At 42.2% G+C, this 21,805-nt stretch overlaps 1 protein-coding gene across 2 annotated transcripts in view; it reads left to right on the top strand.

Annotated features, from left to right (window-relative positions):
• Window positions 1-21,805, top strand: part of arb2a (ARB2 cotranscriptional regulator A) — a 232,725-nt gene that overhangs the window by 110,249 nt on the left and 100,671 nt on the right. For both annotated transcript variants that reach the window (XM_072664476.1, XM_072664477.1), the window contains exon 8: window positions 2,344-2,463. In XM_072664476.1, coding sequence (XP_072520577.1) covers window positions 2,344-2,463 — 120 coding nt within the window. The remainder of the gene's footprint in view (window positions 1-2,343; window positions 2,464-21,805) is intronic.

Here is a 21,805-nt window from a genome sequence, read left to right as displayed (position 1 = left end):
CAAGTTGCCATTTTGGAGTTTTTTTGTGTGACAGCTAGTTAGCATTTGCTTGTCTGTGTGTGTGTGTGTGTGTGTGTGTGAGAGTGTGAGTGTACCTGTGATTAGAAAATATCCTTTCTCTAATGGTACCCTTTGTGTGTGTGTGTGTGTGTGTGTGTGTGTGTGTGTGTGTGTGAGAGAGTGTGAGACTGAGTGAGTTGTTCAAAGGCCTTTGATGCCACTGGATATGTCACACGGAGGCTTGCGTCCGTCGCGGTGCTCTGAAGTGTATGAGGCGGAGCCTGCTTTCTCTCGGTTGCATCACACACGCCAGCTGCCACACCCCTTTCCTGTTTGTTATCCTTCATATTTATTTCCTTGCCGATGCGCGTTCTGTCCAGGAGTGGCAGGAAATCTCTCCCTCCTTGTCAGCAGCTTCAGTTCTAATTCAGTTATTAAGCTGTTTTCTGAAGCTCAATGAATGCTGCATGAATGCTGATGCAAGAGAGCCAGAAGAGCTACACACTGTTCGAGCTTATCAACAATGTAAATGTCACCTTGCGATGGGTGGGTCTGCACACACTAAAAAAAACTAAGTATGTACAGTATACCATCTGTGGTAGTAAGCACACACACACACACACTAGTAGACTAGGGGTAGTGAGCACACACACACCCCCAGAGCGGTGGGCAGCCAACTCCAGCGCAGAGAGGGTTGAGGGTTTTGATCAAGGGCCCAACAGTGGCAGCTTGTCAAGCCCGGGTATCAAACCCACAACACTGTTATCAATAGCCCGGCGCTCTAACCGCTCTAACTGCCCTAGACTCGCTACACCACAACAGCAGAATTTTAACTCTCATAACAGTTTGATATTGGAATTCCACAATGATTTGCATATCAAAATTCCATAACTGATTCTTGTTGTATTACATAGAATTACATATCAGAACTTCACAACTTCTTACATTTATGAATTTACATTTCAAAATTCCTTGTTGCAGTTTTGTACTTATATATTGGAATTGTACAACACTCACACTCCACAACTTGTTACTTTTGTATAATTACATATAAAAATTTTAGCTTTGTACCTTGATGTTATTATATTTCAAATTCAATAACTTGTTGCAATTGTGTACTTAAACACTGGAACTGTACAACGTCTCACACTTGTGTTTTGCGTATCGAAATTCAACAGCTTCTTACATTTGTGAAAGTGCTTATAGGTATTAAACAATTTGTTACATTCTCACAATTACATTTTAGACTTTCACAAATGATTACCTTTGTGTAATTACACAGCGAACTTTCACAACATTAATGTAATTGGATTTCAGAACTTTTAAATTGTAGTGCAGTGTGAATGTACAGCCCTTCCAACAGAACCTGCTCAAATGAATAAATCCTATTGATCCAATGTTACTTTTATCACGTTTTTTCTGGCTGTAATGTAGCACCATTTTGAAGCATGTAAGAGAGCTGGGAGATGGAAATGTGCAGAGTGTTACTACTAAGTTTCCCAAACAAAAAGTTCATTAAGAAATTCAGAGTCAGATCATTTCAGATGATTTGACACAGCCGTATATATATATATATATATATATATTTTTTTTTAGTTGCCTTAGTTTTTTTTGCCTACAAATGCCCCAACTCGCCCCTCTGTTTTTTTATTCGGACCACTTGAATTCTCTTCGGTTTTGGTGGATTTTATCATTTTATAAACGGTGCCTTAAAACAAACTGTAGCGTTTGCTTTTATGAAACCCACTAACAGATAATACATGCAGCGCTCCACTGTAAGCATCACACTCTTGATCACCCCTCCGGGAATATTTGAATGCAGTTCTTAATCAAACTCAGTTCCCAATACTTTTTACTCCAATTCTCAAATCCCGGCCAGCGCACGCCTCGCCAATCTACAGCTTCTCCAAACAAACCCACAGATCGATGCCAGAGCCATTGCTGAATGAATGCCCTTTCTCTCTCTCTGCGTCTCTCTGTCTCTCTCTCTCATCACCTCAGGCCCGTGTTAATTACGAGTGTTCTGTCTGCGCTCCGGTGTTGTGACCTTCCCCCCGTGTTGGCCGATTATGTGCTTACCGCTTGTATCAAGGCCACATCGATCGCTTAGCAGGGTACAAATTAAGATTTAAACCTGACGTCACGGGAGCTATCGGTTTTTACATTTGGGGCATTTGCAATATGCAAGGCTCATTGATCCGGGGAGGATGTGCTTCAACATGTTGGAGCAAACTGTGTGTGTGTGTGTGTGTGTGTGTGTGTGTGTGTGTGTGTGTGTGTGTGTGTTATCTCAGTTCTCTCACTCACAGTTCTTTGTGTGTGTTTATGTCTCGTTCTCTGCAGGAAAACTGCTCACCGGAGGACCACACTCTCTACGTGTGGGACCACTTCATTTTCAAATCTCGAGCCAGGAACGTCCTTGTTGTTGCTCACAGCTACGGCGGCCTGTCTTTCGTGGAGCTGGTGAGTGTTAATCTTGTGTTTTTGCGAAAGTACATTAACGATATGGGCACACCTGCCCACAAAGACACACGTGGCCTCAGCGGTTGTTCCTAGTGGGTGAGAAAGTGAGAGGGAAACAATTACGATCTGGAGAAAAAGTGCCGCTCCTGTAAACAGTTGAGGCAGATAGACAGATGGACAGACAGAGCTCAGAGATTCCTGGGCCGTCTTGCTTTCCGAAGATGTTTACATCGGGGGACTGTAAGTGACATGGCAAAGCCTTCAAGTTGGTTGTTGTGTGATGTTTGCTTCTAGATTTTGCTGATATTTATTTGAATGTACCTTCATGACACTGGCTGCAACACAAGCCCCCTGTACTTAACAGTTGGAAAGGTGTTCTTGTGAACTTTTGCATCCGTTTGTCTCCAAACAAACCTTGCTCCTTGTGGTCTTCACAGGGCATGTTTTCAAAAGACTGAATTCTGAGACGAGGACACGGGAAAGTGTTTTCTTTTAATGTCTGTTCCACAAATGTCAAGTTTGTGCAGGTGGCACTGCACAGTAGAACAGTGCACCACCACTCCAGAGGCTGCTAAATCTTCCTGATGGCCTTTTTCTCTAACAGGACTGTTCTTGTCTTTTCTTACTTCCATTAGAAAACAGCGCAACAAAAAAAACACTTTTCTGTCTTCTTAAAGTCTTCTGATTTGTGGGCGTCCTCTGTTTTAATGTTCTAGGCACCTGCTTAGAGAAGCTCATGGCCGCAAATTGTGCCAGAGTGTTTATCAAGCTTTAAAATTGACATCACTTGGATTTTCCAAACTAATTAATTTAATTAATTAGCTTAATTAATTAATTTAGTAGTAATCTTTTGGGGTGCCCAAACATTTGCATTAGGGATCATTTCCTTTTCTATTGTTATTATTTTAATCATCTTTAACTTTATGCCCCTCAGAGGTCAGTTCTTCTTCTACTCAGATAGCTACGATATAAGGACAAAAGTATTGGGACACTTGCTCATTCACTGTTTCTTCCGGGTGTTAAAAAGAGTTTATAGGCTTTCTACTAGATTTTGGAGCACTGCTGTGAGGATTTGATTGTATTCAGCAGCAGAAGTGTTGGTAAGGTCAGGCTGTTGGATGATCCCCACCTCATCATCCCAAAAGTATTGGATGGAGCACCATCATCCCAGAGAACACAGTTCCACTGCTCCACAGTAATTAAGTATGTTTAATTACTGTTATTCAGGGACAAAAATCAAACTGTGTGTGTGTGTGCATTTGCACATTTGTGTCAGCAATAAATGCAGCTTAAAATTTTGACCGGTAGTGCCCAAGCTTTAGCATGCCACTGTACCTAATCAGTTCTTTTTGCCTGCCAGTGTTTAATATATCTATATGAATATTAATGGCTGAATAATAAGTTAAAGGGAATTTCTGTGTGTGTATGTGTGTGTATGTGTATGTGTATGTGTGTGTGTGTGTGTGTGTGTGTGTGTGTGTGTGTGTATGTGTGTGTGTGTGTGTGTGTGGTCTATGGTGGGTCAGAGGGACATTTCTGAAGGTCCATGAACTAAGCTGCAGCTGCTAGGCTAGGTGTACTAACAGCTATGACAGCTGGCTCAGCTGACTCGTCTTTGATCTCTCCCACTCTCTTACACACAAATACGCTGAAACTTACACACACACACACACACACACACACACACACACACACACACACACACACACACTTTCTCTCTCCACAACACGAACATACACTCAAACATTGTCCCTGAACCCAGATCTGTTAAGCCATTCCTCCTCTCTGCTTTTGAAGTGTGTGTGTGGGGGGGGTTGTGTGTTAGTGGTTAGCAGGCTGTGGGTTTGCCTCCCTCTGATAACTCCAGGGGTGTTTGTCGGGTGTGTCTTACACATGCCGGGAGGGCCTTTGTTTAGTCATTTGAATATGAGTGTTAATATTCAAGGCGTGTGGTGGCGGGGACTGGCTCTCACTGGCCAGACTGTGGACGGTGCTCTCCAGAGACCGCTCAGACATGAGCTTAAAGGGGCCATATCCCTACATCTGTCTTGAATCCCCCCCCCCTTTGAGATCCATATACGGCATTTCTGTGGGTTTATAGAACATAAACATTAATTTTTAGGTCTTTTATAGCTTTACAATGTTACATACTTTACATGCTCTCTTCCTTCAGAAACAATAAATGGATACAATTCAGTTTTCCATGATATGGAGATCCATCACCCCAGAGAACGCAGCTCCACTGCTCCCCAGCTCAGTGTTGGGGGGCTTTATACCCTCTAGATGACATTTACCATTGAGTATTTGATGTATGTATGGCTGCTCTATCTGTAATGCTTTTCTATGAAGATTATGCAAGATGCACATGGATATAGCTGAATTCACTAATTAGAAGAAGTGTCTGGAGACTTTTGGCCTTTAAAAATATGTTTATAATCTTATAATTTTTTGAAATGTACACTTACTGCTCACTTTATAGGAACATCTGTATAACCTACTCTTTCACACAATTATCTAATCAGCCTATCAAGGAGCAGCAGTGCAGTGCATTAAATCATGAAGATACAGGACAGCAGCTTCTGGTAATGTTCACATCAACCATCAGAATCCGAATTTTCAAGGTGACATGATTGTTGGAGCCAGACTTGCTGTTTTGAATATTTCCGAGCTGCGGTTCTCTTGGGCTTTTCAGCCCAACAGTCTCTAGAGTTCCCTCAGAGCGAGACAAGAGACAAGTGAGCGGAGGTTCTCCAGATAAAAACACCTTGTTGTTAAGAAAGATCAGTGGAAAATAGCCGGCCTTATTGGAGCTAAAGCTACAGTAACCCAGATAACCAGTCTGTACAACTGTGGCGAGCAGAATGCGGATGAGGTGGATGGACTGCAACAGCCAAGACCACGTCAGGTTTCACTTCTGTCAGCCAAGAACAGAAAGCTGAGGCTGCAGTGGACGCAGACTCACAGACACTGGACAGTTAAAGACTGGAGAAACCAACGAAGCCTGGTCTGATGAGTCTCGAGTTCGGCTGAGGCTCACAGTTGTCAAGGTCAGAATTTGGCACCAACAGCATGAATCCTTGAACCCGATCTGCCTTGTGTCAACAGTCCAGGCTGGTGGAGGTGGTGTAATGGTGTGGGGAGTGTTTTCTTGCCACATTTTGGGCCTGTTATTGATACCAATCAATCATGGCCTGAATGCCACAGCCTATTTAAGCATTGCTGACCATGTGCATCCCTTCCTGACCCTTCAGGTTACCCATCTCAGACCTTGGAATGTGGTGGAATGGGAGGCATATTACCCACTACCCATATGACTTGTTTTACTTGTGTTTGTCTATAGGTTAGCTTTCTGTGTGTTTGTTTGTGTGTGTGTGTGAGTGTGTGTGTGAGTGTGTGTGTGCGCCATTTTGGTTCTTTTTTCTTGTGGCATGAACTTTTCTTCCCTGGAGAAAACTCCCAGCCCATGGTGTGTGTGTGTGTGTGTGTGTGTGTGTGTGTGTGTGTGTGTTTGTTCCTGTCACCTCTGACATCACGGTCTCATCCTCCATTCCAAAACCTCAACCTCTCAGGACAACACCGCTGACCTTTGACCCCTAAAGAGTGCTGAAGTCAACTGACCGTGAAAGCTCAATCTCTCGCCCTCTAAACACACACACACACACACACATACTCTCTCACACACACACCTACACACACACACTTTTTGTCTCCTCCCTTGGCAGAGTAGCTGAAGATTTGATCTCAGCAGCTTCATCCTGATTAAATGCGGTCAGTTCGTTTGCATGTTTGAGTGACGGTCATCCTCATGAGCTGTATCCACTAAGGCCCATGCATGCGTCCATACCAGCCTGGCTTAAAGACGGCTCGCGCTGTGGTTGCTATAATTCTTTATGGAAACGAGCGGGAGTGGGGGGGGGGGGGGGGGGGGGGGGCTAGCCCGCCAGCTAATTGACGAGGAAAGTGGTCTGAGGGGAATGGAGAGGGCAACAGACGAGAGGAAGAGTGAGGGGAGGAGAGGGAGAGGTGGAGGAGTGCGCTGGCTTTAGCAGGGATGGACCGTTTGACACATGAACGGCGCCTCAGAAAACAAGCTGTCTGCGGGTTAATTACTGCCATCGTTTTGCAGTTAATAAACATGTTTCTGATCAAGCACATCAAACGCCGGCCGATTAATTTCTCCCCTCTCTGCCTGCCTCGCTCCATCTCTCTCTCTCTCTCTCTCTCTCTCTATCTCTCGGCTGCGCTGTTTTACTCAGATTTGATTTTTGAGCACATCATAGACTGTAAGGCCTAATTATAGATACATCAAAGCACAGCTAAAGGCCTGTGAGAAGGAGAGGGAGAGCAAGAGAGAGAGAGCGAGAGAGAGAGAGAGAGAGAGAGAGAGAGAGAGAGAGAGGGAGAGAAGGCAGGGAGCGCTGACTTTTCCTCCTCTTTTATTTTGCACAGGCCATCGCTGCTCCACTCCAGCCATTTCAGTATTCTAATACTCGCTGTGCTTCTCCAGCTTTTTCACCCTCTGCGTGCTATGCAAGGGGAATGTGAAGAGTCCTTTACAGCGCTCCGTACAGAGCTTTTCGTCAAAGGAGAAGTTTTTCCCTCAGTTTTCAATCGCACGTCGGCCTTCTAAAGCTTGCTTCTTGAATTTCTCACTGCATCTGTGAGGCTAATGTAGCTAACAGCTGTACCCCACCAATAAGCACTGTACAAACTACAGCTGCATGTCTGGAGCATCACACGCTCACCTCACTTCATTAAAGGTGCCATAGAATTCATATATTCAGTATTTTAATTAGTGTGTTAGTCTTCTTAAGTCTTATCTTTATCTTAATCTTTCTTACTATTCCACCTATGTTTTCCACCTGTGTTTGTTGGAGCCGCTACTCCTCCGACAGTATTCCAGAAATCGACAATATCATCAGTTCCAACTCTCTTCCATTTCATTCCCTGATCTGGCATATATGCTTGTATACAGCTTTCAGGGAAGTGCAATACAGTAAGAGTACAGTAAGAGTCCGAGCACACATTTTGTGACCAAAACATTCTCATAGATATGTGTCCGTAAACATTTCAACTTTTTTTCCTTATAGGAATGAATGTAGGAATGTTCAAAAGGTCACACTGATGGTGGAGCAATGGGCAGTTCTCTCACTGGGGCTCTTTAGTACTGTCTGTGCATGGAGGAGCTTTTGGACCCAGCATCTTTTGGGCTAAAGTTTTGGCACCCCACACTTTAGCATTGACCAAATGTAGTTTTACAAACCCATTTACCACCCTGTTATTTTGGCTCAGAATGTAACACACTGTTGTATGGTGGGATTGTGAAGAAAATGATGAGCTCTGGTGCTATTGACTGGTTACGACACTGCAACTGCTCACAGAAGCCGCATAGATAGCCTAGCCTAGCCTATCTTAGCACTAATTCATTTTTGTAATTATTCTCTGAGTCTTACCAGACAGTGTTGCTGTCCACTATGACTCCTTTATTTGCTTCTTCTTCGGATGCTGCCCAACTTCTTTATGCCATGGTGTTCCCTTGACCACTCGGGAATACCTACAGTGTCACTTTCTCCGGTCGCCTCTGTACTCTCCTAAAGTAGCCATCGTATTAAGCCACAGCAGACTTATGTCAGTATTGGGTATGTTAGTCAAGATACTTGTGTAACAGTATTAGATTTTTGGAACGTCACAGCATGTACTGAACCATCATTATTCCACTGTACCATGGTAAACACAGTGTCCCATTCTAAGGCCCCTTTAAGTTGTCAAGTAATCTCTAAGGGTGTGCGATCTGAATCAGCCAGGACTGGTTGTTTGGCTTATTTATTTTTTTATTAGTTTTATTTTTGTCATACACTTATAATGCAAACACTGAGCCAGCCGAGTACTCCTGCTCTGCATTTGAATGCTGTGCATGCACGTCAGTGCATGTGTTAGGCCTGCTTATGAGCCTACGGATCTCATACCAGTGCATTCATTTAGCCTGCAAGGCGTGAGGTTCATGGAAAATAAGCAGGGAGAATAAATGTTATTTTCTGCTATAAAAATCCATAATCATAACTAGGGTTGTCTCACAATTCCAGAGCTTTTGATACCAATGCCAAGTGTGGTCTGACTAGGCTCAATACCAATAAATAAATAAATAAAATAAATAGACCTTATCATTGTCTAAAGACCTAAAGCTAAAGCTGGTTTTCTGGACGTTGGTTAAGCTTAGTCTTGGTCAAACTGTCACCAGTGAATCACCATTGAAAGTTGTTTTAGTCCAGGGTCCGGAAGACTGGCTTTAAAAGTCCCCAAAGTGTTCGTCAACGTAACGTGTCCCTCCCCTGCCCTTGTGTCTGTCCTCCTTGGTCTTCATGGTGTTGCATTGTTCTATCATGTACATTTTTGCACATGGCTCTGTTTGTGTTTTGTCCTAGCTGTGTCTGAAAGTATGCCCTATCCACTATCCCCTACGTATGAAAATCCAGATCACTTTATAAAGCACTGTTATAGGGAGCAGAGTTCCACATGTTGTTATTTGTGTTAGAGTGCATCACATAAACGATCATCGTCAGAAAGGCTGCATGATGTCCACGTTTAGTGTGTATACTATATATACCACAATATAGCACGGTGCATTGTGGGATTGTTACTCTGCACAGAAAATTCGGCTCAATGTTTTTGGTTCCACAAATTGGCAGAACCCCAAAGTAGTACACCATGTAGTGACTAGGAAACAGTTTCGGACCAAGCTCTTGTCTCCGCCCTAGCCCCTCCCATTCTTTAGTGTTTCCACCTGTGCCTCCTTTGTAGGCCTGCCCTCTCGTTATCTTCCCAGGTGTGCTGTCATGGTTGTTTAGTTTATGGCAGATTCTCAGTCTGCATTCTTGCCTGTGCTTGGGTTTCTGTGGACTTCATCAGTTGCAGCCCATCAGTTACCATCTATTCAAAAGTTCTAGCCAAGTACAGTCCAAATATGTTTTCCTGTTCCGCCCGTGCATCAGGACGTGTAGTGTATAGTTTGCTAAGGTATAGTACGTTGTGGTAGACCAGCTGTGGTGGCATCACATACACTAGATGTCCAAATGTTTGTGGACGGCCCTTCTAATAAATGTTTTTTTTTTGCCTAGTTCCTGTACAGAAGTATTGCCATATAAAAGGACTCTGTGTAGCAGATTAACACAAATCTATTGGCACAATGCCTAATGCCATGTGTGGGCTGGAGGGGTATAAAGCCCTCCAGCATTGAGCTGTGGAGCAGTGGAACTGTGTTCTCTAGAATGATGGTAGTGCTCCATCCTATACTATAGTGATCATCCAACATCCTGACCTCACTAACGCTCTTGTCGCTGAATGCAAACAAATCCTCACAGCAGTGCTCCAAAGTCTAGTAGAAAATCTTCCTTGGACAGTAGAGACAGTTACTCCAACAAAAGCATGTTCAGCTCTTTTTAATACCCTTGATTTCATTTCAGAAGAAACAGTGAATGTGCAGGTGTCCCAATACTTTTGTCAAAATAGTATATGTAATGTTGACAAAGTGTACGTTGCAAGTAATGAGTAGTTAGAATACAGATGTTGTTTCTGATGTCTATAAAAAGGGACAGATGTACAAAATTCAGTCAGACGCCCTCAAATGCTCCTGGGACATAAACATTGTGATAATTCTCCATCATCTGTTCCCACAAAAGCGCTATGACCCCGATCAAACTCTAACTAACTGACCTCCTTCTCCAACATAGTCTCTCCACAGGAGTCTCCACCCTTTAGCCTTTTAGCCTAGCTGCTGTCTGTCTCTCTCCTCTCTCTCTCTATTTCTCTCTTTGCTGCAAAGCTCTCTCTTGTTCCTGTCTTTCATCTTCCTCCGTAGCAGTGGGGTGATGGCAGCGCCCGTCGAGGCGGAGCACAACCCTGCGTAACCTTCCCCGGCTCTGAGTGAGAAAAAAGGGCCTTGATATCGGGAAGGACAGCAGCGCCTTATATAACAACTTATATAACCATACATCTGCATCCCAGTGCACCACTGTGTGGGTTCCCATAACCCTGCCTATACAGAGAGAGCGTCAGTGTGTGTGTGTTTGATACAGCCTCGGTACAAACACACACACACACACACACACACAAATACACACAGTGAGTGTGTTTTCATGAACAAAATAATCTGAAAACCGCAAATAAATTCTACATGAGTCACTTAGTTATCATGTTTTTTCTAAATGTATGGCACATTGATGCTTTGCAGGCTGCTAATAAGACAGTGGACAGGACATGCTGGTGCTGATGTAGCTTTAAGTAGGATATAAAAAGAGAAATCTTCAGTATAGACCAGCCGGTTGACTTGCCCAGTTAGGGTAATTCTAGGCTAAGCAGTCACACATGCTTTCCAGGAGTGATATACAGACACATTTTGTCACACACAAAAAAATATTAGTGGGTTTAGAACATACAATTAGATTTTTTGCCCTTATGTCAACTTTCTATACTGCTTAAAGTAAATGACGAGCCACTTCACGGCAGTACACTCCTGTTTTTTCTCAAGCTTGCAGACAGTACCACACTTACAACGTCACCACCAAGTGGGTATAATCAACATTCCACACTCTATTCAATGAGGGAAATAAGGTCAAAGTTTGGCAGCCGAGTTTTCATTACTGCAATTTAATCGCAGAAAAAGGCCTACCATGCGGTTACAATGCCCGTCGAAGGGTTAAAGGCGCTGGATACGATTTCAATTCAGTGTGTGTCCACACAGTTTGCTAGCTCTCCAGTCTGTTTGCGTGTTGGGAAAAGAAATCTGCTGCTACTGGTGCATTGTTGTCTACATTATAAATATATTTGAAAAAAATTGTATATTTGTGGTATATTTTGACCATATCGTCCAGCCCATATCGTTTAAGGTAACACTGATGGATTTATCAAGTGTACATTTGTTACTAGTTACAGTTGAAGAATGAAGAATACCACATACTGTACATACTGTACATGCAGTATATAATAAATGATACTCTCCTGTACTGAATACAGTGATTTTTATTCAACATCTGCTGCTCTTCATCTAATTAAACCAGTCTAATCACACTGTTAGTAATGAAACCTGCAGCTGATCAGTGTTGATTAAGCACTCCTCAGTATGCTTAGAAAAGTATATTGTTATCACTATGACAAAATATATCGCAATATGATAAAATATACGGCATATGGATGCAACCTGATAACACTACCTGCATAATTCCTTGTAGAGAAAAGTAAAAGAAAATAAGAAAAATGAGACTGACTATGAGAGCGAGAGAGAGAGAGAGAGAGAGAGAGAGAGAGCGCAAGCCTCTTCCAGGCTATTCCCTTTTCCAGGGTAATCTCCATCCCCTCGGATTCTCTCTCAGTGAACCTCAGTGGTTCTGCCCTTTCATCTGACCAGTCTGCTATCATTTGAACACAAGCTGGTCTAACCAAGCAGTCCAAAGTTAACCATGTGTTTACATCCTCTGCCAGAGATCCCTGTCCTCCTCCCCTCCTGTCCCCTGGCCAAGCTGTACACCCAGTTTTGAGTTGGGGGTCTCAGCATCTCTCTTTCTAAACTTAAAAAGTTAAGAAGTTCAAGACCTTCAACATGGTTCTCGTGGCAGCTCCTCAATTTTGATTTGTAGTATTAAACAGTGTAAAGGTTTACATGAGCCAAGAGAAACATGGGAACACAAGAAGAGATGCCACAAGATGACTACACTCATCACTCAGTAAATCAACTCCGCTTCATCAAGTCGGGTGTTAATGAAAACACTGTAGACCAAAATGGAATCAGCCTAATGGCTCTAGCTGACAAACTGTACTTTGTCTAGTAATAGAGAACAGTATTATGAGGCTCTCACAGTCTTTACAGTCTTATTCTGCTTAGGTTAGCCTGCCCCCCTTCCCCCAAGACCTCTTTGCCTGAGGTCGTTTGAAACAGTTCAGTGTCTGAAACCTGACTCTGCAGTTTGAGAATGTCTTAAAATGTGTATATATATATATATATATATATATATATATATATATATATATATATATATATATATATATATATATATATATATAGGGGGTCTAGAAATGTGGTTGTTGAGCTGTGCTGGCTGAATGTGGGTGCTGCAGGTAGATTTCATGCCTGTAAAAAATAATAAATAAATAAATAATATATATATAATATATATACTTATTTATTTTTTATGTGTATATATATTTATTTATTTATTTATTTTACTGGCACGAAATCTACCTGCAGCACCCACATTCAGCCAGCACAGCTCAACAACCACATTTCTAGACCCATCTTACCCTAGGTTAGGTGCAGAAAATACTATTGTAGGGTACCATCACTCAGCATGTAGACCAATCAGCCATAAGATTAGCACCACTGACAAGTGAAGTGAAGTGAAAAACATTTGATTATATTCATCCACAGTGACATTTGTAGGGGTGGATATATTAGGTATTTAGACATTTTTAAGAGTGTGATACCGGACAGTGAACCCAGAGTGTGAAGTTGGTTTGTAGAATCATGTGATTCAGAAAGGAAGTATGTAGAAGTGCAGAAAGGCATTGACCCTGAGTGTTGCCTGAAGAGGCGAGTGTTCAGAGCATGGTGGAAAGTTTGTTCAATGACTGAGCGACAAGGACACTGAAGCAGCTTAGATATTGACAACAATAACAGGCAACAGTACTGAATGAAGCCCTGGTAACTGCAGGGCATGTTAGCTATCTCAGTCACAGTGTATGTAGTGTGTATGCACTGTTCCTATTTGTATATGCTGTGGATGTGTCAGACATGCATATATGCTTTTTTTTTTATAGGCAAGGTTTTCTTCTAGCAATGGCTTGCTGGTCTCTGCTGTACTGGTATGTGTGTGTGTGTGTGTGTGTGTGTTGGTACTGCATCCTCAGAACTCAGACACATATAGCCTGCGCAGTGTCTGCATAAGAAGCCGGCACCTCTCTCCAGGGATGGAGGCAGGAGATGCACTCGCATTTCCGTGCTGCCACGGTATGCGCCTGGAACGGATGCTATAGCACAGAGCAGAAACTTATATTCTGGCCCGCAACCAAACTAGCTGCTCCACACTTGCTGAATTATGAATGCTAGCCTCTAGCGTGAACGTATAGACTCTCATTTTGTAGAATACAGATGCTGTGCTCTTACACTTTATGCTCTTTTTAGGTTGCATCTGAATCCTGCAAGGTCTGAAACGTTGCGTCCTACATAAAAGAGGTTTCCGACTATTGGCAGGGCATCGTTCTCCAGCCTGTGGAAGCTGAGGCTGTTGACATTTAACCCTGTAATCGACTGCATTCACACTGGCTGGGAAAGGTCTGATGTTGGATATAACCGCTGTTGCATGTGTAATACGGCTTACTGCCGCCACTACTGCTGTTACTACTACCAAATCATGTTCTTTGCTTTCTGTTACGTTAGAGATGCTCCTTGCCACTGGAACAGAAACAGATGGAGCAGCAGTCGGTGATAATGTTGGATGTTGGGCCTTAAGTTGTATGCGGTCATCTTTCATTTGCACTTAAAACTGTCTTTTGTCTGCTGAGGAAGAGCAGAATTCCGAATGTCACACAGGCTTTACAATCTAATGCTGCTTAGGCTAGCCTGGTGCTTCCGTCTGATGTCTGATTAAACTTCGCTCTGCAGTCTGCGAAACAACAGTCTTTTTACAGCATCTGACTCAAACTCAGTTATATGTGGAATGTGTAAAAGTAATGTAAAGACTTTTAACACCACTACCCGGACGCTCCTCCCCAGAGCTAGGGAACCCCACTAAGGACACTTTGAGGTCCATAATGCAGTTTTTTGCTTGGGAATTGGTATCATCTCCAAAAAAGGCTGTCATCACCCGGCATGTTAAAAAGTTATTTTGGAATTCTAGTGTCTTGTTTTTTGTGAAATAGATCAGTAAATGAATGCTGGGTTTTCAAAGGCACATGAGTTTCGCTTAACTTGGTAGATCATCGTCCATCACGCAAGTGATCCGGCAAGTACCGGTTTGTGCTTTCTCCAATTCCAAACTTCAGTCAGTGCCCCCTCATTCCCTGTGAGTCGGAAAGTGGAGTTTGTGTTTTGTTACAGGTTCTAATCTTATGCTGCAGGTAATTAATAACTTACTAAAGCTGATCATTTTAATAATCTAAACCCTATGGTTAAGCATATCTTGTGGAGTCCCACAGGGTTCTATTTTAGGGCCTATGAAACTGAGGTTATTTCTGACAGAAAATGCTGTTATAAGAGTACAAAACTGAAGTGTAGACTTACACACCTAGAGTCTAACAATAAGAATAGATGGTCAGAGCAAGGTCACTTTAACAACTAATAAAAAAAAGGAACTCTATACACGTTTGTCCATTTACTGTATAGAAAGAGATGGTATTAATGTTATGGCTGATCAGTATACATGACCATCGGTGTAATGTCTAGAGAAGGCATGGGTTAATGCAGAAAGCATTATTAATGCAGAATTGATGTGTTTAAACTCACACTCAAACCTCAAAGTGTTTAGAGGTGTTTGAGGAGAGTCACATAGGCCACATGTTTACACATGGCATTAAATCACGTCCCGTATCTGGATGCCGTACACAGATTTGGAATGTATTTGGATCGAGCTGTCCTGACATCCTGTGATATCACACCACTTTCTCTCATTAAAGTTATTTTTAGGCATCTGAATATGTATTCGGGCGTAGGCTTACGAACAGGAAAGCTGAAATGCCATTTGCCGCCTGTGAAGGATGGTACACGGTTCTCCCCTCACAGCTGTCTGCCATTATAACCCATATTCTTCTCTTCCGACTGTGACTCAGTTCTGGCGGCTAAGCAAACATACATAACTCACTGTGTTTTCTTTCTGTGGTCCTCCATTCTGGAGACACTTCCAAAGTCACAGTTCTTCACAGCAGTGGTGATGGGAACCCGATATCCAGAAATCCAAAATGTCTTTTTTGTTCTTTTTTTATGCAAATGATGATGTGTTTTTATTAGTGCTGTCAGCGTTAGCGTGATTACACGATTAATAAAAAATAATTTAAAAAAGTTAATTAAAAAAAATATATATATATATATATATATATATAAAACCCAACATCCTCCTGTAGTTCTGTCTCTTGACGTATGAGCGGCTTTATTAAGCGATGTAAACACAGCGTCGCTACTGTTGAGCTCAAAGGGCAGATTACACTTTATTTATGCTGAAATATGGATTAAATCTCATAACTAACTCTCATGCTTGTACTCCTCCCTCATCTCTCTCTTTCTCTCTCTCTCACACACACACACAGCTGCTCCTCTCTTAGCTCTTAGCTTAATCCAGCCCGGTGTCCCCCTGATCATCCATTTATCTCGTTGAAGCATTTTCTCTATTAAAGCTTCTGTGTCCGAGCTCCGTCGCGTTCAAGGCTAAAGTTCTGAAAAGTGCACTGAGATATGATTAGAAAACATAAAGGGATTCATCTAGCCAGTTTATTAGGCACATTTATTTGTTTTCCCGCCCACAAATTCAAGGATGTGCTAGCTAGCATTTTAAATTGTGATTTTTAATCATAGAATATTGTTAATTAACTTGATATGCTTTTTATTGATTAACACCATTCGTTTTTATACTGTTTTGATTTAAAAAAAAAAAAAGAAATATTGCCAGTATAATATCTTAGGCCTAGTCTATATCGCTGCTGTCCAATGAAAAACATATCTCCATTCTCCAGTTTTCTCCATGGTTTGAACCCTGTAGCTGCTTCTGTGCACTGTGTAAATAATTCTGGATGAATGGACCAGTAGAAATGCTCTAAATCACTTAGAATAAACTCTTATTTTACATTACATACCTTCCATTTAGAATTCAGACCATTTGTGCCTTCTCCTGTAAAGTCATCATTTTGGAGATGCATGTTTTTCATTGGTCAGTGACGATATACTGAATTGCAGGTGTCATATGAAAACAGTCGTAAGTCCTGTGTGTTTACCCCACTACTCCCTCAGCCTGGACTAACAGCTTTATTTTGAAACCTGTGTTTGATGAAGCACTCTTGGTCCCACACAGGTTGTTTGCTACCTTCAGCTGGCCGGAAGAGCTCTAAAACTGTCCTCGATGTACAGCAAGAGAACTCCATCTGTGTTTCGCATAGACCTAGTCCACTGTGTGTGGGTGTGTGTCTGTTTGTGTGTGTCCTTGTAGGACTACATGTGCAGTAGACTGAAGCGCTGGTTGTCTCCGCACTAGGACGTGCACTCTGCCATTGAAGCAGTCAGCCTGAGAGCGGGATTGGATTTCAATTGATTTGCATGTTTGAGACCTCTATTCTGGAGGTCCGCTACAGTAACAGACCAAGGCCTTCGGTGGTGGTGTGTACCTTCTTCTGTTTGGCCCCTTGATCATGTACAGACTGAGCTTCAGAGCCCTGTTTCAGGGCCTCTACCTTTGTGAGTGATTGCGAGTGAGACAAATGACATAGTCAGAAATTACTCATTTCGTCGCCTGAAAGGGGGCCCTGACAGTCGGCCATTGTAGAAGATTTCCCCTCAGTTGATTGCTTTTATTTATTTCCCGCTCGTCGCCATTGTTTCCTCTCTTTTCATGTTTGTGCTTTTTGTTTGTTTGTTTGTTTGCTTGCTATTTATTTATTAATTTATTTGATTTATGAAGGGGCTCTTCAAGCCCAATTCTTCCTTCCTGGACCTCTGCTGAGAAGGATCCACGAGAGAGAAAGAGACAGGGAGAGAGAGAGAGAGAGAGAACTGAGAGCTTGTCAGCAGCAGCCTTTATTTATATAATTCCGGCATCGTTTTTTGTCATTAATTTTTGTTTGTTTCTGAGAGACGGCGGGCAATCGAGAGCAGGCAGCTTGTTGTCGGAGAATGGAGGGCTGTCCACGCGAGCTTTTTAATTGATTTCAATTTGCCGTCAAGGTGCATTACGCTAGAGAAATGTCTAGACAGATTCTAACAACACACAAACGAGGGAGGGGGGGGCATATAGAGGGTAATTAGCTTTCTGTCTGGCTGTGTGTGTGTGTGTGTATGTCTGTGTGTATGTGTGTGTGTATATATATATATATATACAGCAGTGTAACTCAAACGAAACCCAGCATACTGTAGTTATGTTTGCACCAGTGTGTTGCAATTAGACATCATTTCCCCTTATATTTTGCCCTGATTGGCTGTGAATTTAAAGTTGCAGCTTGTTGCTGGTGTGGCTCTGCTGCGGATTGTTTGCCTGTGCATTTGAAGGTAAATTGATTGTTGGGGAAGATTGAGACAATAACAGTTCCTCAAATATACAAATACAATATATGGACAAAAGTATTGGGACACCTGCTCATGCATTGTTTCTTCTGAATTTAATTGATGTGTGTGTGTGTGTTCGTGTGCATTTGCACATTTGTGTCAGCAGTGGGTGCACCTTAAAGTAGCTGAATGTGTTTATTAAAAGGGGTGTCCACAAACATTTGGACAGTGTTTGTGTGATATAAAAAGAATCGAACTTTTACCATTCTAACGACCTCTCTCTCTCTCAGATGCACACACACTCTCATCATTCATTCTCTCTCTCTCTCTCTCTCTCTCTCTCTCTCTCTCTCTGTCTGTCTGTCTGTCGCTCTCTGTCTCTCGTCGTTCTGCTATATTTTCATTAAATTTTTCCCCTTTCCCCTCTTGCGCTCTCACTTTCTCTTTTCTTTCACTCTATTTCAGTCCACATCTCTCTCTCTCTCTCTCTCTTTCTCATTATATATATATATATATATATATATATATATATATATATATATATATATATTTCTTTTTCTTTGTGCACTCACTTTCTCTCCCTTTCTTTTCTCACTCTAACTTTTACTCCATGTCTCACACAATTGTAATTATTTTTTTGTCGCTCTCTGTCTTAGTTCCCTCGCTTCCTCTCACTTTCTCGTGTCACTCTCGCTTTCACTGTTTCTGTCTGAATGTCTCTCTCTCTGTTTTGCACTTTTTTCTCTCTTCTGTCCCAATTTTGCCCTTCTTTCCTTTTTCACCATGTATCTCGCCACTTTTTCCTTTCTTTGTCTCTCTCTCTCTCTCTCTCTCTCTCGCTCTCTCTCTCTCTCTCCATTATATTTTGTCTCCCTCTTTCATTCCTTTTTTCTTCATATGCTCTCACTTTCTTTTACTTTCTCTCTCTCTCTCTCTCTCTCTCTCTCTCTCTCAGAGTTAATTAGCTGTTGCTTGTTAACAGGCTGAGAGAGTTTAGTGTATAAACAGGGCTGAGAGGATGAATGCTCTCTGAAACGAGTGCGCAGATAAGAGAAATCACACCGCTCCTCACTTTCTATAAATAAACTATCAGCAAACGGCTGTTTGGAGTGGCCTATCTTCTCTTTGGTGATAAGGCACGCTCAAAGAATGCGCGTGTGCACGATTGTGTAAGTGTGTGTGTGTGTTTGTGTTCGTGCATGCGGCTGTGTTCCCAATACACATTAAAGCGAGTGGAGACTTTGATTTGACATGTGTCTGAGATGTGTGTTTGTGGCTTTGGAGTGTGTGTGTGTGTGTGTGTGTGTGTGTGTGTGTGTGTGTGTGCATGCTGACATAGACAAGTTTGTTATGCCTGCTTATTGTCTGTCATGTCCTGTGCAGTTCATATGGCTGCAGATCATTTGCATGTGAATGCATATCAGTATACATCTGCTTTATAGAATATGCATCAGGCCTCTATTCAGCGTTGATGTGCGCTGACGTTTCCCTCTAATAGAACCCGAAACTGCTGCTGTTTTTGGAGAAGCCCTCTGCTTATGGGAGATTATACTGAGTTATTGTGTCTTCGGCTGTAAGGCCTATATTACCGCTGATAATGTTTGGCTGATTAACTTCAAACTGGAGCTGTTACTGTTGTCTTTCTAACGTATTTAAATATCTGGACATTTAATCTTCATTTGAACAATATTGAGAGATAAGCACATAAATCTGAAAAAGTGTCAAAACCAGCATTAATTAATTAATCCAAATTTATAATACATTACAATTCATTCACGTAATTAATACAAAGGCAAGTTTCTTGTTAGGACATACAAGACACCCATAGTTCATACACCGACACCCAAATAGCTGGTATATCCCCCTCTGACCGAAATAAGTTGAGTTAGACGTTTCCAAAACATCTACTAGAGTTCTTTCAGCTGGGTGATGTCTGAGAGGTTTCTGGCCTGCTGAGCCCGTTTTAAACTACCCCACAGCTTCCCAATAGGATTCAGGAAAAGATCCAGGCTTGGCCATTCCAGATCGACCCTTTTCTATCTTTCGAGCCTTCATTGGTGGATTTACTGGAATATTTTGGGTCATTGTCATGTTGCATGCTCCACCTCAGCTTCAGAAACCTTCAGCTTCATGTTTTCCATTAAGCACCCTATAATACAATGAAGACTTTGTAGTAGATTCCGTGACGGAGAGCTTTCCAGGCCCTGCCGCAGCATTTCCACCTCCATGCTTCACAGTTGATATTAAGTTCCTGAGCTTAAAGGCTGTTTGCTGTTTGTTTTGGGACATGCTCTTGAGTAATCAAATAATAGGAACCTCCGGGTCTACACTAGTCGGGCAGTAATCAGGTTTCTGCTTTACAACCAGACAATAATCCTACATAAGGAGACGTGCCCTAAATGAGAATGACGTTGTGTAAAATCTCAACTTCACACCGCAGCTTTTTTTTTATATATATATATATATATATATATATATATATATATATATATATATATAAAATTACAACCAAATTACATCGGAGTACCGATTCGATGCCAAATTTCGGTTCCATGATGACACACGGTCTGGGCAGTGGCGAGCCGGTTAGTGTCACGTGGTAAAATTTTGTGAATCTTGACTCAGACAGCCATCTCTACGATGTTTGTAACTCGGAATGCAGAGCACACACCTGATCAAACACCTGGTCAATCACAAGATTTTAAGTGTACCTTATTTTCTGGCGCTACGTCCCCCACAACAGCTGCCGCTAACATTAACAGCATGCTTGGCAGCCAATACCGAAGAAGTTAAACCATCCATGTTAGGCAAAAATTAAGTGAGGAATTGACGACTTTGTCTTCCAGTAAGTATCTCCAAGTAATCCTGTTTAAAAAAGACACACATATGTGCTCCTTTAAAACACATGTGTTATTCTGCTCTCTCCTTAGCTTAGTCTTCACTTTCAGCTGGGGCTGTCGTTTCGTACTTCTGCGTTAGTGCTGGCCGGTATAACAGTTCATTAGGTATCGTGTGTAACATTTGTCCTACGGCCTTATATTCAGTAGTAGGGTTATGCAACAAAAAAGTGCAGAACGGACTGTAGTGCTGCGGATTCCAGACGCATCAAAAAACAGCACACTTAGCACGCTCCCCTAAGGACCTCAGGCAGTTTTCGCTTCCGCCTGATTTAAAGTAAACCCACGCTCACTGCTGCTGGCTAACTTGCGATTATGGAGGACACACACACACATAGGTAGCAAATACTTTATGATCCCGCTACACTAAGGTAGAAAACGTAAATGTGCTCTGGGGTGTAACAGCACTTAAACACACTAAACTGTCCTCGCTGCTACGACCCCTAGACTTTAGGAAGGATATCACATGTGCTTCCTCACACATAACAGCGTGCTCACACTTCGCCCTGGTGAAACAGGTTGGAGGTTGTAGGGATGGATTTGGAAGGAAATCAGTACTGCTGACCAAATTTCAAGTACAGGTACTGGTATTGGTTCAAATGTAAACTGCAAACGACTACTTTTCTATCAATATATTCATTCTATTATCTATAATTATATTATATATTATTATAATATCATTAAATATATATAAAGATTAACTGAGCATTTAAAAACCATGTGACCCAAACTGTAAATGAAGGTTTACATATTAACCCATTACTGTAGGTTTCAACTAGAACTTCAGCATAATAGTCAGACGTGCTGTGGGGTGTTTGTGTGTGTGTGTGTGTGTGTGTGTGTGTGTGTGTGGGTGGGTGGTTGTGTGTGTGGGTGGGTGGGGGTTGTGTTGGATCTAGTGTATTTATGTCATTCCCTACGCAAAGAATGTGATGTCTGGGGAAAAGGGGATCTCTTTGTAACTTCACCTTCACCCAGTTATCTGTGCAAGCCTAAAATTCCTTTACTTATAAACACTGGGCTCTGTGCCCTTTCTTCCTCGTCTGTGCTGTGCAGGAAAGAGCAGCTTCTTGTGTTTGAACAGCTCTTCCAGCAGAGTATGCAGTCGACAGTGTCGGTGAGGCAAGACGTATGCATATCCAGCAATGCGGACAGTTCTTTTTGTTTTGGGACTTTTTACTTGCAAACGACTGACCCCATGGAGCAGTTTCGTAGT

The sequence above is a fragment of the Salminus brasiliensis genome, chromosome 20 (genome assembly GCF_030463535.1).
Source record: "Salminus brasiliensis chromosome 20, fSalBra1.hap2, whole genome shotgun sequence".
NCBI lineage: Eukaryota > Metazoa > Chordata > Actinopteri > Characiformes > Bryconidae > Salminus > Salminus brasiliensis.
This window is presented reverse-complemented; position numbering and strand designations above follow the sequence as displayed.